The sequence below is a fragment of the Cricetulus griseus genome, chromosome 2 (genome assembly GCF_003668045.3).
Source record: "Cricetulus griseus strain 17A/GY chromosome 2, alternate assembly CriGri-PICRH-1.0, whole genome shotgun sequence".
NCBI classification, from domain to species: Eukaryota; Metazoa; Chordata; class Mammalia; order Rodentia; family Cricetidae; genus Cricetulus; species Cricetulus griseus.
In genome coordinates, this window is record NC_048595.1 from 279523799 (window position 1) to 279542203 (window position 18405).

At 43.2% G+C, this 18405-nt stretch overlaps 1 protein-coding gene across 6 annotated transcripts in view; it reads left to right on the forward strand.

Moving 5' to 3' along the window:
* The window catches only part of LOC100763181 (sterile alpha motif domain-containing protein 5), a 228143-nt gene extending 210666 nt beyond the window's left edge, over positions 1–17477 (forward strand). For all 6 annotated transcript variants that reach the window (XM_027402039.2, XM_027402037.2, XM_027402038.2 and 3 more), the window contains 5 exons: positions 188–338; positions 5678–5791; positions 9435–10546; positions 11772–11903; positions 14120–17477. In XM_027402039.2, coding sequence (XP_027257840.1) covers positions 188–338; positions 5678–5791; positions 9435–10546; positions 11772–11903; positions 14120–14383 — 1773 coding nt within the window. In that variant the 3' untranslated portion in view covers positions 14384–17477. The remainder of the gene's footprint in view (positions 1–187; positions 339–5677; positions 5792–9434; positions 10547–11771; positions 11904–14119) is intronic.
* The last annotated feature ends 928 nt before the right edge of the window (positions 17478–18405 follow it).

Consider the following 18405-nt stretch of genomic DNA (forward strand, 5'->3'; position numbering starts at 1 on the left):
TGAACCCACATACCCCTATCTGCCTACTAAGCCAGAAGACTGTGAGCCACAGAATATATTACAAATGATACTCACCTCTTGATTAGCATAAAATTATCATGAGAAAAGGTCTGAGGGATCTCAGGTCATTTTTAGGACATGCATCACATGGCTGGACCATGGACTCACTTAGTGCTCTGCCTCACAGGAACACATGCCCACTTTCTTGTTCAATGGCTACGAAGACCTGGACACCTTCAAGCTCCTGGAGGAAGAAGACTTAGATGAATTAAACATCAGGGACCCAGAACACAGAGCAGTTCTCTTGACAGCGGTGGAGCTCTTACAGGAATATGACAGTAAGTTCCTACACACGGACACACACAGACACACACAGACACACACACACACCCGCTGGATGAACATTTCTGTCATCATTATGATTATTATTGTCACCAACAGGCTTCAAACAAGCTGTGATCATGTGCTTAGGGCCCCTGGAGTCTAAGAACAATTGGTCTTCTTCTTTCCAAAGCCAAGGCTAATTTCATATTATGACCAGTCAGTTTACATAACAGACATGCCTGTCAGTTGGTTCAAAAGAATGCTGTCCCAGGGTCTTTCTGAAGGGACCAGTAGGCTCTACCTCATTCTTGTTGGAATGTGCAGCCTTCAGCAGGTCAATAACTATCCCTGGGTGAAAAAAAAAACAAAACAACAAAATGCTGGCAACCTGGGAGTCTTTTTGCCTATCTAAGCATTAGTCATTTTCTGAAGCATGAGGTTTTGTTTCCTTACTAAAATAGGCTTATTAGTGAATAAGTCAATCTATCAGTTTCCAGAAACTGTCTTCTCTGAAGTGAGTATGTGGGGCAGGAATTCCCAAGCTAAATATGAGAGCTTATTTTTATACCCTGTGAACAGATGTCAGGACATCCATTGCTGTTGCTCTGCTAAGCTAGGCTTATGTTCTTTATTCTTCAGTCTCACATTAAAAACAAAAAAATTCTTAAACTTATTCATCATGGAGGGAGTATCCTTTCCAGTTCTTGAACTCAAGTGTATTTTCTTTCCATGCTCTGCTTACATGATACCAGTAGCTAACGCATTTCTATCACTGAAAGACACACCAAAACCATGGTTAATGATGGGGGAGAATTACACATTATAAATGGTCTCCAGCTTAGGATTTTCTTGCTTTTCAGATGCCAGGAGAGCAATACACGTGGTAGAAACTATACTTCAAATTTTGAATCCCATGAATGTGGGGTTTAAATGAGTCCACCAGACCCAAGATACATGATAAATAGGTATTTAGTAGGGAAGAGCTCACACAAATGAGAGTAAATAACCGTCTCGGTCTTCCTGTTCCAGAAGATGAAGTCTCTGCCCTTCTGATGCTCTCTACAACCCAAGAGAGCTCGAGCCAGCCCCTCCTCTGCCTTACAATGGGTTATGTCTGCACCAAAAAGCACGCCCAAAGGGTGTGGCCACCACTACATGTTCACTGGCAAGGCAAGATGCCTATATAATCCCATTCTTTTCCTGGGTGAGCAATATGCAGTCTGTACAGTGCAGAGCAAGAGCTTTACGTAAAGGGATGCTGTTGATAGAAGTCTGAACCTTGTTTGTGGTGGTTAATATTGTCAGCTTGACATCATTCAGATCACCGAGGAGACAAGCCTTTGGACACATCACTGAGGGGATTATCTAAAATACATTAGCTTTAGAGCATGCCAGTGAAGGATTGGGTAGATGAGGGTCATTGAGGTGGAAGGACCCACGGTGACTGTGGGTGTCACCATGGTGTGGGCTGAGGTCCTAGACTAAATAGAGGAGAATGTGAACCCCATGTTAACATCCATCTCCGTGCCTTCTGACTGTCAGTGCCCTGGGACTAGAGGCTCAAGCACCTGCAACACTGTTTCCCCACCAGGATGGACTTTTTTCTAAAACCCTGGTAAATACTAAGCTGTTTTAATCAGAACATTTATCACAGCCTCAGAAACAGTAACTATGCACAAGGTAAATAGGCAGCCTTCAGGTCTAGACCTGGGGGGGGGGTGTCCTGTGACCTTCCCTGGTGTTTTATGACCCGGTTTCTGTAGCATTTGACCCTCTAGAGATAGCCTGGGGTCTCAGGCCAGGTTGTGTGTAAACAGCCTGCACAGTGACAGGTATGGCTGACCTGCTCTATCAATATGAATTAAAGTTGAGCCATCTGTTCCTCTGGCCCACATCTGCTCTGTATTATACGTCATTTACTCTTCCGAAACCGTGGAGGACAGCTGGCTTATATACATCGTCCATTACATTTCCTGTTTCATTAAATGTCTGAAGAGCAAAGCTAAGCCCTGCATATCAGCAGGGATCTGAACCTAGTTTGACATAAGACATTGGCTCAGACCTATGGTCCTAGGCTCATATCCTAAGATTTTTACCACAATAGTTTTATAGGATATCTTTATCCACCATGATGCTAACTTGGAAGGCTCAGACAGCTCCTTATTTCTTCATAAATCCCATTTTGGGTCTATGCATTTCCATTGTTTGCAGTTTCTCTGATGCATAAAATAGTATTTCTTTTTATTGATCTTGAAGCAAAGGCTTTGGGGCTCCATGGTTCTAATTAGTGTTGAGAGGTCCCATCCAGAGGTGGCCCTAGTGATGTCAGACTTTCCATGCAACGCAGTTAAATTCATTGTAATTAAGAGAAACTCCTTCCAAGTACTTCAGTCACTAGGAGAAACACAGCAGTTAGTGTTCTGCCAAACTCAGTTTGTATGCAGTCGAGACGTAGAGGGCTAGTAAGGTTCCCGAAGATACGTGGGAACATCTCAAAGTGTTCCAACTCACACTTCCACTGAAACTAATAAGTATGTCTCCAGTATCACTTGGATGCCAGACCCAGCCTGTGTCTCCCAATAGATGAGGAAAGAAGACCTCCAGCCAGCCTTCCATTGGGAGAACATTGCCAGCTCACTCTTCCTTACACTCTTTTACGTCCTCTAAATGTAGGGGAAAAAAAAAAAAAAAACTTAAAGTTGTTTACCTTTTAAAAAATTGGTGGCGCACGCCTTTAATCCCAGCACTCGGGAGGCAGAGGTAGGCGGATCTCTGTGAGTTCAAGGCTAGCCTGGTCTCTAGAGCGAGCGCCAGCATAGGCTTCAAAGCTACACAGAGAAACCCTGTCTCGAAAAATCAAAATAAATAAATAAAATAAAATAAAAATTGCAGTAAAATATGTATACCATAGAATTGCCATCAGAAGCACTGTCAGGTGAGCAGCTCCATGGAAACATCCTTTGAAGCTGGGCTTGGGGGCTCACAGCTGCTATCTCAACTTATTGTTTCCTAGGGAAGCCATTGTTGATGCAAGTACGGCAGGATTACTGAAAGACCCAGGCTAGCCTGGGCTGTGGAGAGAGACTGACTGAAACAAGGGAGGTGTTCACTTTTATAAGCCTCTTAATTAAAGATTATTTGAAGTATGTAGAAAGCACAGAGAAAAATAAAACGAATGTGTGACAAGCACTTCCTGAATTCAGTGGCAGCGAACAGTCTGCCATGTAGGAAATACTGTAAACCTTTGGAGGGGAACTTCTCCAAGAATCCCATTTCCTCCCCTTATTCCCAAGAAAACTGCTCTCCAGACAATGGTGTGTGCCCTTATGTGCCATGGCTTTTGATGTTTGAGGATCTCAGTGTCTTCTAAGGTTCTGTCCCTGTGCATGCTCACATGTGTGAGTGGCAGGAGCAGGGAAGAACTTTAGACCCAGAATTTCGAGTCCCTTCAGGTTGTGACCAAGTGGCATTCCAGCCCTTTTGATCTTGTTTGACTGACAACTGGCTTCTTCCTCGTTGGTCTTGAGACTTTCCTCTGTTGGCAATGATGCTAGTAAGTGTGGGAGAAAAGTCTAGACACGGAACAGTCACCTCCCTCCCTTCTGCCTTCTCGTGAAGATGGTGCTCTAGCCCCTTGTCATATATGTCCCACCATGGTTCTCGGGCATGGGAGAGGTTCCTTCCTTTCCCATAAGAACAGGATTTGGTAGTGCCTGATAAGGCTGGGGTCGTGTTTTCTCTTTCCTGTGCTCTAGTCGGCACTCTGCAGTCCTCTCCACCACTCTGGTACACTGAACTGTTGGCACCAGGGACAGATGAGTGGTCCCTCTTCCTGGGAAGTCAAGGACAGCTCAAAGCCCACATTTACAAGTATCATTTTTCTAAATAGCATGCTAGACAAGAACAAAGGCCCATCCAAACCCACAGGCTCTTCCACAGAATGAGAACATCACTGTAGAATGTTCCAGTTTGAGGTTGTTTGGGGGCGGAAGGGGCAGTGTTTGCTTGTGTGTTTCTAGTTTGTTAATTTTTCACTAATCGTTTGACAATTAGCACTCTTTGGCTATAACTAAGTAATGTGTTCTGTCATCCTCCATGGCATCTTACTTGTTATAGAAGGCTTTCCCTTTGAGAAATACAAGCAGGAGGTATAAAGGGAATGATGGGAACCCAACAGCGCATGTCTAGCATGGTAGCCCTCAGCCTCCCCACACATTTATTCTGATGACCTGGGAAAATGCACCATATTTCTGGTTTATTGATTTCTTTTTCTCTGTGTGTGTGTGGTTGGTGTGGGCAGGTGAAGAGCAAAGGGAAAGAAAATAAATTAAAGCCATTTGTCTTTCAGACTAGTAATTTGTGTAGAAAGTGTTCTTTTGGTTTCTATGTTGTGTGACCAAGTACTTCCTCCACATAGTTATCTTTGTGAACCCTCAGTGGCCTGAGCTCCCCAGTCTCTCTCTACAGAAAACACAAGAGTGACGCTGCCTGGGAATCAAATGTTCACACGTTTTTCCATGTAATTTACTTTAGGGAGACTCCCTAAAACAGCATAGTTAACGTGTCTCCTAATGTTCCTCCTACCCCTACTGAGCTCCCATTGATGATAATGTGATGCTTTTTGCTTTTTTTGGGGGGGGGGGATGGGTTGCTCAAGGTGGAGCCACGGTGGTTCCATTTACCAGTCAGAGGGGCTCCTCAACATTTTGTCACTTTGGATGCAGGGACTAGAAATGCTTACCCAAGGCTGAGTGAGAAGGGTCAAGAGAACAGAAACCTTTAACACTCCAGAAGACAAAAGATTTGTTCCTCCTCATGTAGGAATCTGTTTCTCTCTTACCAGCCTTCCTTTGGCTAAGACAATACAATAGGCAGCCTATTGTTACCACAGGCTAACAATATTCCTCAGTGCTAATAAAGCAATATTTCGTCTGACACTTTTATATAAGCTCCCAAAGCTGAAGAGCACATAACATCAATGACTTGAAGTTCAAGTCTTCCAGGTGCCTGAAAAGCACTTGACCCTATCCACGTAGTAAATGCCTTATTCTCTCATACTACTCACTCATAGGGCCATCACTCAGCAGTGATGCCAATACCACGCTCTGCATTTCTCCTCTCCCCCATGGCTTCAGTCTGCCTCTGGATAGCTTGGGAGACATCCACATATTTCAACCCTGGGCTCTCTTGATAACTTTAATTTCACACGGTGGATACATTACTTGAAAGAGAAGCGTTCTGCTTTTATTTGCTCACTTTTAGTTAGGTGTAAACCTATGTGTCGTTGGCAAAGGATAAAAATCTGGCTGACTTTGGGGCTCCTGGTGACACCATGCCATCTATTCGTCTCCAGGTAACAGTGACCAGTCTGGGTCCCAGGAGAAGCTGCTGGTGGACAACCAAGGCCTGAGTGGATGTTCCCCTCGGGACTCTGGATGCTACGAAAGCAGTGAGAACTTGGAAAATGGTAATGTTTGCTCCAAACACCGGAACATGCTTCAACAGTTGCCAATTTCAAATGTGTAACAATATTCTGTCCAAAGGCTCAATTCTTGTATGACAGTGAAGCCACTGGTCATCTTTCCATTTCTGTCATTGCTCTTCAGTTAACCTCTGTGCTTATTCCTCCTGGCTGCTACGTGAGGTTTATAAATTCTCTCTCAAATACCTGCATCCATAAAACCTAAATTGTGTGTCTCCTATGCCCTTTTCTATATATAGTATCCACCAACACCTCAGTGCTAGGAATGATGAGGCCCACAAGGAAAACAATTTACCAGGTAGTCCATCCATCAAGGGTACCCCGACAACTGTGTCTTATATGTTGTATCCGCAAAGCCTGATTCTGGAGGCAATCACAGCCACATGTCTTATTTGTGGCTTCTTTCTCTTAACAGCTGGGAAGCAGTCAATATAAAACTCTTAAAGCCTCCTCCATACAGAACCAAGGTGTTAAGCAGAATAGAGCAGAAAGGGTAAATGGCACAGTAGATGACTATGGCTTCCTGTTGTGTCTGCCAGATTCCCATTATTATAAGATGAGAAACAGTAGTAAAGGGTTCATGCTGCCGTCATGACCTAAATCTTTGTTGGAGATTTGAAGACTATAGTAACCAAATACCTAGGTTCCATAGCATATAGCAGCTATTGAGATTCTCTCCTGATAGTAACAGGTTAGACTGTTTCTTAACATTTACTGAAGCAAGCCATCTTGTAGGTTGCAACTTGTTAGTGGGTCGTGAAATCAATTTAGTGACCCATGGATAACAGTTTTCCAGGACACAGTAGAAATCACTTTCCATAGGGTAAGGTTAGAATTATTAGTGGCTTTACTATATAATCTTTGCTTCACATGTGCCTGTTGGGTGGTAGACATAAAATGGGTTTCTTAATGTAAGTCATACTTAAAAACAAATAGTATGAGAGAGTTATTTGGGGGGCACCTAAACCAGTTCTAAGATAAGGCAAATAAATGCCTGCATTTTAATCTCATGAGGAGCTTACTTCCACTTACCAACTGTACTCTTAGAGTAACCCTGCTTCCGAATGGGCACCCTGGGCATCTCGCCCATCTCACACTGATGTCGATTCTAATAAGCATCAAGGGAACCTAGAAATTTACCCATAAACTCTGTCACCCAGAATGTTCTATCAATTTGGGGAGTAAGTGGGTCCTCTGATAATAGCCTTGGTCAAAATACAATACGAACCCATCCAGAGCCCAGCACTCCATCATTTTTAGCAAACAGCAAACCCTTGTGTAGGTTTGGAAGGCTTTTTTTCTTTTCTGTTAGTAAAGTTTCTATAGCTGAAGTGGTCTGGTAAATTAACCCCAGCAGTGCTGGATTGGTAAATCAGGAAAAAGAAAGATAGCACTGCCAAAGGTGTTAATGGCCAGAAGAATATAGTTATACCTGCTGAGGAACTGGATTAAATAAACTGGAGAGCCATGCTTTGATTTCAGGGTAACTCAGGGCTCTTTCTATATGAAGCAGAGAGTAAGCCTGGCATTGATACATATATGGTTTATATTGGGAGGTAATGAGGAAAACATATTTGCAAAACTTGTGCTCAAGGAATTTTGAGAATTTTTCTATTTCAACTAACTTTTAAGCTTTCATCTTCTGTTGCTCTCTGAAGCATTTCCCTTTTCCATCTAGCTGTGGCGATTCTCTTGTTAGTACGAAATGGGACGGTAGCCAATAAGTTCAGTAGTCACAGTAAGCCAGTATCTATCTCTGGGTATCCACAGAATAGCAACCTATTAAGAAGGGGCTAGTGTGTTGCTGTTTAATGGTATAGAAGTGAGGTGGGACAGGGTTTGCCATATGAACCTCTTCACAGAGGACACACGTCACTGGCCCAGGCCTCTGCTTTGCAGGATGTGAAGTATTTCATACGCTGATTTGGGATGGCCTCATTAATAAAAAGTCCAATTGAGGAGAGAGCCGTTCTCATCCACCAGCCTTAGGGGCTGTAGTTATTCTTGGCATGAAACACTTCATATTATCAGTTTGAGGGCTGAGTAAGATTAGAGAGCTAGGAAATCATGGACAGGAACTCTTTTTCTCCCTGACGATGAAGGTTAACCCACTTGTAATGTGGGAGCCCCAGGCCTTTCTTTCTGTTCCATTTCCTTCATCTAGACTGCCTCACAGAGAGATATTTTATCAAAGAATGCCTTCTGTTTGCCCTAAAGCAGCTATTTCCCTTATTGAGTGGGCTCCATCCAACCCATTTTCTTATGCCCTCATCAGATTGGTCCACAGCCTGATTTCTCCCTGCTGCTCTTTGCGTATTACATTGAAAGGGTGATATTGCTTAAAGGTGACAGTCAGAGTTCTAAATTAAAATACTGAATTCAGGATGTTTAGCAATAGGTTGGGGGGGCACCCTCTTTTAGTTTTATTAATAACTTACTAGCTTTTCAGTGATTAGACACAGCCATTTCTTTGTATCCTCCAAGCCAGAAAAAGATTGGTGGTGTTTTCATCCTTCTCTAGAATAACATAGTCACTTGGCTCAGATGTTATGTTACCTGAAATATTCTCAGGTTTATCAGACCAGCTACTAGGGACACAACACATGTGTCATTATCAAAAGAGGAGACAAAACACCATTGATATGTGTGTGCATGCATGAACCTGAGCTTGCCTATGTCTACACACATGCCTACATAGTCAGTTTGCATGAGCTTGCCTATATCTACACACATGTCTACATAGTCAGTGTGCATGAGCTTACCAGTATCTACACACATGCCTACATAGTCAGTGTGCATGAGCTTGCCCATACCTACATACATGCTTAGTCAGTGAACATAAGCTTGCCTGTGCTACACACATGTCTACATAGTCAGTTTGCATGAGCTTACCTGTATCTACACACATGCCTACACAGTCAGTGAGCATGAGCTTGCTTGTGCCTACACACATGGCTACATAGTCACAACATGTGCCCAGTAAAGCTTGTCACACTGTAGCTGCCACAGTAAATATAAACCAAGAGCTATCAAATTAGTGGGTTATGTCTGGCCAATGTTCAACTAGCAAGTTGGCGATTCATTTTAATCAGGACAGTTGTCTCACTAGAAGCATCCCAGTAAGTATTTTGTAGATGGTCTCTGGCAAAACACTCCCTCCAGCTTGCTTACTGGTCTGTGTCAAAGTTGCCTTGTTGTTTCTGGGTAAATGTATTCAAATAGAGCAGCTCAAGGAAGGAATGATTTGAGTGTTTGTTCTGTTTGGATCACCCCTTCCTGGGTACCGTTCATAGATTAAGTCAAGCCACCTGACATCTTACGCTTTGGTTTCTGAGTAGGGTGTGCATAGCCAATCAGCTTCTGTAGACTCAGCATTAACCCTAGGCTGCTTCTGTTTGTCACAGCATTTCTTTTCTACATAACCAACTAGTTTCCACCTATATAAGTACTTTAGTGGGACTAGAATTCTTAATAAAAATAAAAACGGGATCCCTAATCACCCTACGTTTTTCAGTGTCCTAAGTGAAGGTTTTGTTGATGCAAGAATTATGTCCCCATGACCCATATTTATACATCAATTTCACTGATTTGAAAACTTGGTTGTAAAAAATTTCTCTTTCTCTCATAGGCAAAACTCAGAAACCCAGCGTTCTGTCTACCAAGTCGTCCACGGAGTCCAACTTAAAGTCTTTCAACAGGAGCCAGCCAGGCAATTACCCGACATTGCCTTTAACAAAATCAGTGGAGGTGCGCAAGCAGGCAGAGGAAGGCAGGCTGGGACGCGGTCTAGCCCCTGACACTGCCAAGCGCTGTGATGTGCCCTGTATGACTGGTTTGAATAAAAACCGAAGGAGCCTCCCGGTCTCCATCTGTCGCAGCTGTGAAACTCTGGAGGGTCCTCAGCCAGTTGAAAGTTGGCCTCGATCCCATTCCCTGGATGACCTTCAGGGAGAGGCTGATGCTGGAAAGGGTGTGCCTACCGAGGGGCAGGAAGCCTGTCCTCAGAATGTACCAGAAGTGCCACAGAAGATGTCTGCCTGCACCTCCGAGGCTCTGCCCCCAGGCCGAGATCCAACTGCAGAAGACATGATGCTTCTGACCCAAAGCAAGAGATTTTCCGACCCCCCGAAAATGATGGCTAAGAAACTGGATGGCTCTGCAGTGGCCTCTAACCTTGGCATATCTCCTCCTCAGTGTGTACCCAGAAATTTCGAGGCTCAGCCTCCAGTTAAACCCGGCTTAACAAGGACGTCTTTTGAGGGTCACAGAAAAGGGCATGACCACCACCCCCTGGGCACCAAAGAAGGGGTAGATGTGGAGCAGAGCGTTCCTGAGACCAGGACGCAGCCCAGACATCCGTCGCAGCCCCCTCCTGTACCTGCCAAGAAGAGTCGAGAGCGCCTGGCCAATGGCCTGCACCTGGTCTCCAGCCTGGAGGCACCCACCCTGCCGTTGAAGAAGGCCAGCCCTGCCAGCCCCGCCAGCCCCTGTGACTGTCCCTCTCCCCGGGAGCCCAGGCCTCCCTCAGGGACTGAACCGGGCAGCCCAACCTGTGCGAGACCTCCACCCTGGCTGGCGGAGCTGCCGGAGAGTACCAGCCTGCAAGAACACGGTGTGAAGCTGGGCCCAGTGCTGAGCAGGAAGGTTTCCTGCGTCCGGGGCGTGGACCTGGAGATGCTCACCGAGAACAAGCTGCAAGCCGAGGGCATTGATCTCACTGAGGAGCCCTACTCTGATAAGGTATCCAAGGCCTGGGTCTCAGAAAAACTGCTGTTTTTCTCAGATGATAGCCAGGTAAGGGGAGGGCCATGGCCACAGGTGCTGTGCAGACAGCGTGGCTCATTCTACTTATGGCCTCTGTGAGCTGGAGGTATACCATCTACCCCTGGATTCAATACAAATGCAGCTTTGTGGTTTTCTTTTCCCCTTGCTTGGTTTTAGTTTTTGGCAGCTGTGCTATTTTGCAGGGATCACAATTAGTATCAAAACTGGTGCCTAATTAGTATCAAAACTGGTGTAGTGGGCAAGAGAGGTCTGAACCTAGGGTGCATAATCCACAGCAGTCCTATGTGTTCCTTTCTGTGTAGTTTTAACTGGGGTTTCAAATAACCAGTGTTATCTACTCCTACATTGCTGTAAGCAAATACAGCTAATGGGAGCATACCAGAAAACCATGGAGCACTTACAGTTCAGTGTCCTGTTGGGATATACCACAACAATTATAGGATTACCTGTAGATAACAGGGTTGGAGGCATGATATGAAAACCCCCAATGCACCAAAACCATTCACATCTCTAACAAAATACAGTTCGCATTTGAAAAGAGAAAAGAAAAAGGGTAGCGACACCAAAGTGACTTTGAAGACAAATAGGTGATAATAGAAGTGGCTGTGCTGCTCTTTGGGAAAGGCATCTCCTATTATAATGCCTTCCTAAGAGTCATTGTTCTTAAAGCTTTATGATCATGAGTACCTCCTAAGAATGCCCTCTCTCGCCCTTGTTTTCTTTCTCCCCTCTTTGATACTTCATGACTGTACCTTTGAAGAGAAAATAGGGAGAGTTGTACAGTAAATGTGACCTGGTGATACAGGGGTGTCATTCTCAGATGAAGGGCAAATAGTATCCGTAGAGTAATGGTTTGGCTTTCTACAGATTAGAGGACTGTGTTCAACCGCACCAGGGAATTGGATTTTGTAAAAATGAGTTTAAGGCATTGACCTGAAAAATACAGGATTGTGTTGCCTTAATTACGCTTTGAAATATTTAGAGCTTGTTGGTGTCTGGAGGATGAAGATATGACCATGCTCCTTTTCAAGTATCCGTCCCAATAATAAATTGGGATGCTCCTTCTGAACTAACTCTTGGTGTTACTTACCGATAGCTAAGCCTTAATGTTTGTTGGCTTTTAGGTGGGAGGAAATGTCTCTACCACCATTTCATGCCACACTTCTTTCTCCCCTGGCAGCATGGCCGTTGTGGAATCCCTGAAGCTCTGGTGCAGAGATATGCCGAGGATTTAGATCAGCCCGAGAGGGATGTTGCCACCAATATGGACCAGATCCGAGTGAAGCTGCTTCGGAAGCAACATCGGATGGCGGTGAGCAGCCCACATTTTGAGGGGAGGAACCCATAGTTTTCTGCAGTACATTTAGTTACAAGATAATGGCTGACAAGTGTTAACAACACAAGGGCTTGCTAGAGCCCTAGGAAAAGGCACCTGGGGAGAAAATAATATGGTCAGCGTAGGTTTTTTATTTTTATTTTTCAGGGTTTTATACATGCTAGAAAAGGACTCTACCACTGAGCTACACTACCAGCCTGTTTTTCTATATCTATCTATCTATCTATCTATCTATCTATCTATCTATCTAGGCATGGCCTCACTGAATAGTTCAGGTTGGCATTCAGTTTGTGATCATCCTGCCTCAGCCTCTTGAATCATGGTAGGATGCTCAGGCTAAGACAGTTTTAGTTAAATAACGAGGAGTAAGTTCAGATCTGTGTGCTCCCCATGAAAACCGCAGTTGGCATCAGTGTGGAAGTACTTGCAAGACACTGAGGCATCTTTATTCTCATTATGAGAGAAAGGTGTGTGGAGTAGGGAAGGAATGAGTACCTGTTAAGTTTGACTTAGATACTGTCTGCATTTCTCCAAACACCACGATCTATGTCCTAAGGATATAAAACTTCTACTTCTCAATTTTAAACTAATCATTTCTGTGCATACGAAATAGTAAATGTACAATTTTAAGCCTTGTTTTTACTTATGAGATCATGAATCCTTTTTAGTAAAATATTTTTCTTATTATCCAGATTTAAAGTTTTTTTTTTTCTTTTCTTTCTTTTTTTTTTTTTAAGTGCACATTCTGTGGTTTAGCCAATTACATATCAGGAAATGTTTAGGGTTTTTTTTCCTCCCTAGATTTTTACTTTAAATGGTGTAGTGAAAAGCAGCATATATATATATATGTATATATATATATATATATATATATATATACTTCCAGTAATATCTGAGGATTTGTATACTTTTATGAGAGATCGCTTCATCAAGATTGTACAAAACCAGGGCTGGAGAGATGGTCCAGTTTTGACAGCATGAGGACCCAGGTCTTATCTCCAGAACCCGAGGAAAAAGGATCTGGGTGTCACGGCCCACACTTGTAACCCTGTGTGTGGCTGGGAGGTGGAGACAAGTGGATCCCTGGAGCTCTGAGCATCCAGCCTAGCTGACTCAGAAAGGTCCAAATGAAAGCCAGAGGGGCCCTGTTTCAAAATAAAAGATGGACAGCTCCTAAGAAAGGACATGGAAAGTTGACCTCCGGCCTCTGGCCTCTGGCCTCCACACCTATGATGTGCACATTCGTGAATATGAGTGCATGCACAATTATACATAATTGTGTGGGTTTTTATACCCTGCACATCTCCTGAAAGATAGCCTTTTATGTCCCTAGCAATCGGGTTTTAACATCCATTCCTCTGCCCTAGTCAACTCTTGATATTATTGTATTTTAAATTGATGATTAACCATATACATTTAAATATTTTTCTGGTTGTTAATATAGTCAAAATACAATAGAAAATAGGCTTTATAAAAACCCTACCCATTGAGGATGCTTTTCGACAGGTCATACAGGTTTGTTTCTGCAGTTCACCCTAGGTAAAGAATTTCATGGAAACAAAAATAACAGGATAGACATAAATGCCTACAGCTTGGAACCTTACACACGTAATTGGGGTCTGATCTAATCCCAGATTCCTTCTGGAATCTTCTAGAATAATTCCTTGAAAATCTTTTTCATTTTTTGAGCAGAGTTCTGTAAATGTGAGTTTTCTTCTCGCCAGCCTGGTCCCCAGAGCTGTCGGTGTCAGTCCCCAAATGAATACATGGACGCTATAATAGTTATGAATACTGATGGCTGGTGACTAGGGCTTCTTACTGGCTACCTTTGTCTCAAGTATTAACCCATAACTACTAATAAATGTATTTCTACAAGGTTTTATCTTACTTAGAACGCCAGACTCATGCGTCCTCTCCTTCCGGGATCACATAGCAACTTGTCTTACTACACTTCCCAGAATCTTCCTTGTCTCCTAGTCCCACCCATCTTGCTTCCCTATTGGCCAACAGTGTTTTATTCACCAACCAATAAGAAACATATATGTACAGAAGGCTTCCTCCATCAGAGTTCTTAATGTTGGGCATCTCTCAGCGTTGGCGTAGCTCAGTGCTGCCCCTTTTAGCCACACAAAAAGAAACCCTCTCGTGGTGCCTGTGCAATCTTCATGACTCGGCTTTCCTTATTTACCCAGATCCCAAGTGGCGGGCTCACGGAAATCTGCAGAAAGCCCCTCTCTCCTGGATGTGTTGCATCCATGTCGGATTGGCTCATTTCCATTGGCCTGCCCATGTACACCAGCACCCTTTCTGAAGCAGGGTTCAGCATGCTGAGCCAAGTGCCTTCCCTGTCCCACACTTGCCTTCAGGAGGCGGGCATCACAGAGGAGCGACATATAAGGAAGCTCATATCCGCAGCCAGACTCTTCAAACTGCCATCAAGCCCCGAGGCCATGTAGCCAGGCCTGCCATGGCCTTCCCTGGACAAGAGCCAGCCTTCCACTGTGCTTACGAAGCTGATACAATCCCTCCACATCTGCTGGGGTTGACCTGATCCAGAAGGAAAGTCCCCACACGGGGCTCACAAATCGCAGGGTTCGAACCCAAACGGAGGAAAAAAAATACCCCCCACTCCAAGGAAATCGGTGTGGTTCTCTTAGGGCCCCAAAGGCAAGACAAGCACTTAGTTTTGTTTTCAGACACAGAAGAGCCAAGATGCCAACTTATTGCAAAACACTGTGCATCCAGTCTGTCTTTGTGCTCGCAGAGGGCTAGAAGGAGAGGCCAAGGCCTGCTTGTGTCTGATTGTGCCCTTGCCTATCTGTTGTCACCCTGCTGGATGCCGGAGCCCGCGGGCTGAGCTAGGCCAAAGCAACAGACTCTGGATTTTCTGTACACTATTGACCATACTCATTTGTTCAGAAGCGAGAACAGCTGACTACACCAAGAACAGAACAGTCCTATTCTCCTGTAGATACACAAGAGACATTTTAATTGCTTTCTAGCAATTAGCTTTTATTTGCCTTAATATAAACTTTTAATCAGTTATCTATCTAGTGTCCGCAACCCTTAACCCTAGTTCCAAGTCTTCAGCTTAAACTGCCATCTAACGTATTTGGGGTGTTTCCAGCAAAAATAGCCCCCCCACCTTTTTTTTTAACAGTTTCATTCTAACATGGTTTATTTTGTAGGGGTGATTACCAGGCACACATTTCATGTTGACTTTTAGCTTTTAAACTAACTACAATTTCAGTACAAGTCGATCTGCACTCTCAGAGGGTAACCTATTTTCACATGAGCATGAGTAGTGACCGTCCTTCCTTGTACTCATTTTAGTGAGTGGCCATCACAGTAGTCACGACGTTGCAGCATTTATGTAACGAATCCTGACCACATCTATTCCAAAATGGAGTCATCAGCTAATGGGTCACCTTTGCAGAGAGACATTGTAATGTTGCAAATTTCAGAAAAAAAATTTTTTTTTCTAAAAAGGGAAGTAGTTTACATGCAGTTTATTTAACTTTGTTTTTTTTTTTTTTCCTTTTTGGCCAGTTCTATAATTGTTTTTTTGTAATCTTTCATTTGTTAATTATTTTAATTCAAACAAAGGTTCATTACACAGCCAGACAAGCCACATTAGCTGTGTGTTAAATATTGCATATTTTCCATTGTTTTTCCAGCAGTGATTTCAGCATAGTCTATCCTCTCCCTGTCTAGTGTCTGGTTTTTCTAGCAATTGGCAACTTAGACAGGTACACAGGCTCCATTGCTTACAAAGTGTTTTTTCTTCATATTCTCACAAGCTCTGTGTGGAGTCTCAAGTTATCATAGAAGCGCTTTGAACACAGGACCTGGACCAAAAGTCCTCTGAAATTTCATTGGGTTATTAAAACATGATTTCCCTCAGGGGAGAAGGGCAAGTGATTTTGTTAATAACAAAGCCATCCTGACTGTATGCTTTATACGGCTGAATCCATGTCTCTGAGGAAATGAACATTCTCAGGTGATCTTTTTTTATTTTAGTTTCACATTTGGTATGCGTTTAAAATAACAATGCATGTTTCTTCATTTCCACTCGCCGTCTATAAGATGCCATGTGAAGAAGTTGAGGCAATTTAAAATAAAAAGGTAAAGCCCCCAAATTCCTAATGCACTTAAAAAAAAAAAAAAGTGCTCATGGTTGGCCTCTTGGGTTGTGGCATAGCCCACCTAATGGGTGGGGATGCAGGGTTCTCAGCCAGCTACAGCATCCTGGCAGTTTTGCATGCTGTTGTGGGGCTGGTATACGAAAACAGGCTTCTCCCCTTGCTTTTGAAGTAACCCCAGGCCTGACATTGTAACTGATTCTGCTCAGGACTTTAGCTGAGTAAAGAGACTACAAAAAGTCTCTTTAGAGATAACAAGGGAGAAGGAGAAATCACGTGTGAATTTCCAAGTTTTAGTTCATTCTCAGTGTAGAGTTTTCTTTTAAATCAAACTAGCACCAGAGGTCTTGAGAATGCCAAACAATATTTTTTATCACTCTGGAAATCATTGCCTTTGCATGGAAAATTAAATTCAGGGACCATGAATTTAGTGTGAATGTCTGAAGGGGCTGAGGTTGTTTTCTTTCTTTTTTTCTTTCTTTCTTCCCTTCCTTCTTATATAGCTTTAGTGTTTATTTTTGTTTTATTTTGCTTTTAACAATTCATTTGGTCTGAATAAAGCCTGAATGTTGGTGTGTGACACTGAGGTGGCTTGGGGCTGCCTGTGGCTGTTAGCGGACAGGTGGCAGGCTTTAGCAATATCCAGTTTTGATCAGTTGCATTAGGTACAGAATTTTGAGTGACGGTGAAAATTGTTGTCTTTGGAAAGCACAAAAGAAACCTGGAAAGGCGTTTCGGCTCAGGTAGCTACCCAGAATGTGTGTGATTTGTACGTCACAGCTGTCTGCAGAGAAAGCAGCTGCCCAAACTACTATTTACATTCCCAGATGACGAGAGCAAATAGCTTTTCATGGCCTTGCGTATTTGGGGGCCCTTTTCTCTGTCCTGACCCCAGGTGTGGATGAAATTGGAAATGATTCCTCTGTGAGAAGTGTATCCCCGGCGCAGCAGAGTGTCTTTCACAAATGCAGTGGAACCGAAGGAGGTTCCCAAGTCACTTGCTGTGTGCTGATTGAGTGAGGTTCCAGAAAAATCTAACTGTCTTTCGTCCACGTTATCTTGATTTTTAAATTGATAAAAAGAAAAACAAACTGTCAAGCAAGTTATATGACAACTAACAACATTGCACTTTCTGTATATGAAATCAATATTTAAATAACTTATTTTTCTCCATTGCTGTTCTTAAACATTGTAAGTAGCTGTAATATACCAATACCAATACGTTCTTGCAATTGCTTCAGCCCAAGAAAGCTGTGTATTGTTTTAAAAATTGTAAAAAAAAAAATATTGTGATGATCCATTTAGAAAAAGAAAGGTGGACAGGAGGGGTTTCCTGTGTATCAAAACTTGTCTATAATTATGTCATCTATGTACCTAGGGGAAAAAGTAAATAAATTTCTTCAGTTGAGTCTGTTTCTCTTGTTCCTGTAGTGCTTCAAAGAGAGAAGAAAAATGGAAGGGATATCTTAAAGTGTGGTTAAGGATGCAGTGTTTGTGAAAATATCAATTGTACAGGGGTCCTTTAAAAAAAAAAAACTCAAAAAGGTCCTTTGTTTGCCTGATGTCTGTGTGTCCGCATTAATGTGTATGTGGGCATGTGTGTGCCATGACGCATGCATAGAGGTCAGATGGCAGTCTTGGCTGTCCTCGAACTTTCATTTTGCTTTAGATAATCTCTTGTTTGTGAACTGCTGTGTTCATCAGGCCAACTGGTCCACATGCTTCCAGAATCTCCAGCCTCTGCCTGAGATCTCACTGTGGGAGCACCAAAGCTACAGACATGAGCTACCGTATCCAGTTTTGCTTGGGTTCTGGGTATCCAAGCTCAGGTCCCCACATTCACAGGGCAAGCATTTTGCCTCCTAAGCCATCTCCCATAGCCAAAGCACACTATCTGACCTGCCAGGGTATGGTACTATTTTTCTTTTTGAATACACGACTGAGAGCCATCATCATGGCATCTTTCAAAAGCAAGATCATCTCTCCTCATCTTATCATTTTCAAATGAAGAATTTGGTGTCATATACTGGTTTACTTGACCAGTAATTCACAGTGAGATGTAATAACCAAATTCAGTCTTCTACTGAAAGAGAGGGGAAATTTCAGGTTGAGATGGTCTAAAAATTAACCAACTTGACAAAAATGTCTTTCCAACATCACTGAACCAGAGTTGGTATAAATATCGTGATTTAGTTTAGTTTGGTTTGGTTTTTGTGGTACCACACTTGAACACAGGTCATTGCATATGCCAGGTAAGTTCTCTGCCCATCCCTTGAAGAGGAGGGTTCCAACAATAACACTTTCTGAGGGTATAATATATGATCATGAAACAAAAC